The 2,264-nt window shown below is 38.1% G+C and overlaps 1 protein-coding gene across 3 annotated transcripts in view; it reads right to left on the reverse strand.

Annotated features, from left to right (window-relative positions):
* The window catches only part of LOC106878849 (PAN2-PAN3 deadenylation complex subunit Pan3), an 83,117-nt gene that overhangs the window by 41,906 nt on the left and 38,947 nt on the right, over nt 1–2,264 (reverse strand). For all 3 annotated transcript variants that reach the window (XM_052973572.1, XM_052973571.1, XM_052973570.1), the window contains one exon: nt 608–766. In XM_052973572.1, the coding sequence (XP_052829532.1) occupies nt 608–766 (159 nt within the window). The remainder of the gene's footprint in view (nt 1–607; nt 767–2,264) is intronic.

The raw sequence follows: 2,264 nt of genomic DNA on the forward strand, positions 1-2,264 counted from the left end.
TTTAAATGTCTTGCCCGCTTACGTTTTGGTATCACGCTATATTTCATGTTGAGAACAATTTAGGTATTTTTAGACACAAGATGTGATCTATTTCTAGCACATTAAATGTCCACGTTAGTGGTCAACGTCATATATAAAAATATATATATATATATATGTGTGTGTGTGTGTGTGTGTGTGTCTGTGTTTGTTACCGCAACATCGCTTTACATCCCCGTAACTTAGCAGTTCGGCAAAAGAGATCCGATAGAATAAGTACTAGGCTTACAAAGAATTAGTCCTGGGGTCGATTTGCTAGACTAAAGGCGATGCTCCAGCATGGCCACGGTCAGATGACTGAAACAAGTAAAAGAGCAAAAGAGAACAGCAGAGATTAGATAAGATATCCACAGAAAGCAGAAAAATTTGTCAGAAACCAGTTACATGGCTGGTGGCTGACAAATTTTCCACTTTCTATGGATATCTAATCTAATCGCCACTGTTCTATCAGCATTTATGCATTTGAAAATAAATTATCAGCTTGCTTGTATCTCACAATATATGCATATGTATACATACATATGCATATATACGTGTTTATGAATGCACGTTTGTACATGCTACCTACCATGTATTCGTTTAAGGCAGTACGTGAGACAATCCTTCGTATTTACAGCTTTGTAACATGTTGACGGATAGCTGAACATCGAGGACTTCTGGAGCGGGTTGGCAGGTGGTGCCTCAAGAGGATAGAGTTGGTGATAGCTGTCGACCTCTGTTGGGATGTCTATAAAAGAAAAAGAATAAAATAGAGGGATACCCAAGTATGAATATATATATATATATATATATATGTACACATACATGAGTACACTATACATATATATATAGGTTTGTATATAAACACACACATATATATATTTCTTTATTGCCCACAGAGGGCTAAACATAGAAGGAACAAACAAGGACAGACAAAGGGATTAAATCGATTACATCGACCCCAGTGCGTAACTGGTACTTATTTAATCGACCCCGAAAGGATGAAAGGCAAAGTCGACCACGGCGGAATTTGAACTCAGAACGTAACGGCAGATGAAATACTGCTAAGCATTTCGCCCGGCATATTAACGATTCTGCCAGCTCGCTGCCCTATTAACACACACACATATAAAAATGTGTGTCATCATCATCACCGTTTAATGTCTGTCTTCTATGCAGGCATGGATAGGATGGTTGACAGGAGCAAATATAACTATATACAGGTGTATATATATGTGTGTGTGTGTGTGTTTATGAACATATAAACATAAACATGCAGACACTCATACACCCAAATCCATGTGGCTTCGTGTTCAATATCATTGCATGGCACTTTGGGCAAGTGTCTTCTCATATAGTTATTAGCTGATTATGAAGCCCATTATGTGTACATACATACATATACACACATGAAGTAGACACAAATGGCGTTAAAAAATTTACGATAGCTTTTTCAGTAGAATATTATTATTTAATGCAGTCATAAAAGATTACCTCACAAAATATAATCCACCATTACCAGATAAAATTTTACCTGATGATGGTGGATTTTATATTAAAATGTAATCTTTTATCACTGCATTAAATAAATTTCTACACCATGTGTTTACTTTATATATATGTGTATGTGTAAGCCACACCAAGGACCCAACCCTAAGTCAGACCTATGATTTAAAGTGAATTTAGTATTTGCATATCTAAGCTATCTAACAAATACTTGATATTTTCAGTGTTTTTTATTTCCCTGTGAGCTCTGTGCTATCACATCTGGCATCCTGCGAGTTGATGCACCTTGATGCTTATAATCCTCATAACAAGATCATCATCACTTAACGTCCACCTTCCATGCAGGCATGGGTGAGACGGTTTGACAGAAGCCGGCCAGGCAGAAGCCTGCACCAGACTTCTGTAAATTGTTTTAGCAGGATTTTTACAGCTGGATGCCCTTCCTAACATCAACCACTCAACAGAGTGGACCTAGTGCTTTTTACATGGCACAAGCACAGGTGAGGTTAGTTTTGGCAAGGTTTTACAGCTGGATGCCCTTCCTAACACCAACCACTTTACAACGTGGACTGGGTGCTTTTAAGTAGCACCTGCACTGACAGGGTCACCAAGTACTTGCAAGACGAAAAAATAATCTCTTTTGGAAAGGGGGGAGGCGATCTTGTATCAGATGATGAAAAGTTATAGTGAGACAGAGACAGAAACCTGTGTCTTGCTATAGAGGAGGTACAAAGTTATAT

The sequence above is a fragment of the Octopus bimaculoides genome, chromosome 16, assembly GCF_001194135.2.
Source record: "Octopus bimaculoides isolate UCB-OBI-ISO-001 chromosome 16, ASM119413v2, whole genome shotgun sequence".
NCBI lineage: Eukaryota > Metazoa > Mollusca > Cephalopoda > Octopoda > Octopodidae > Octopus > Octopus bimaculoides.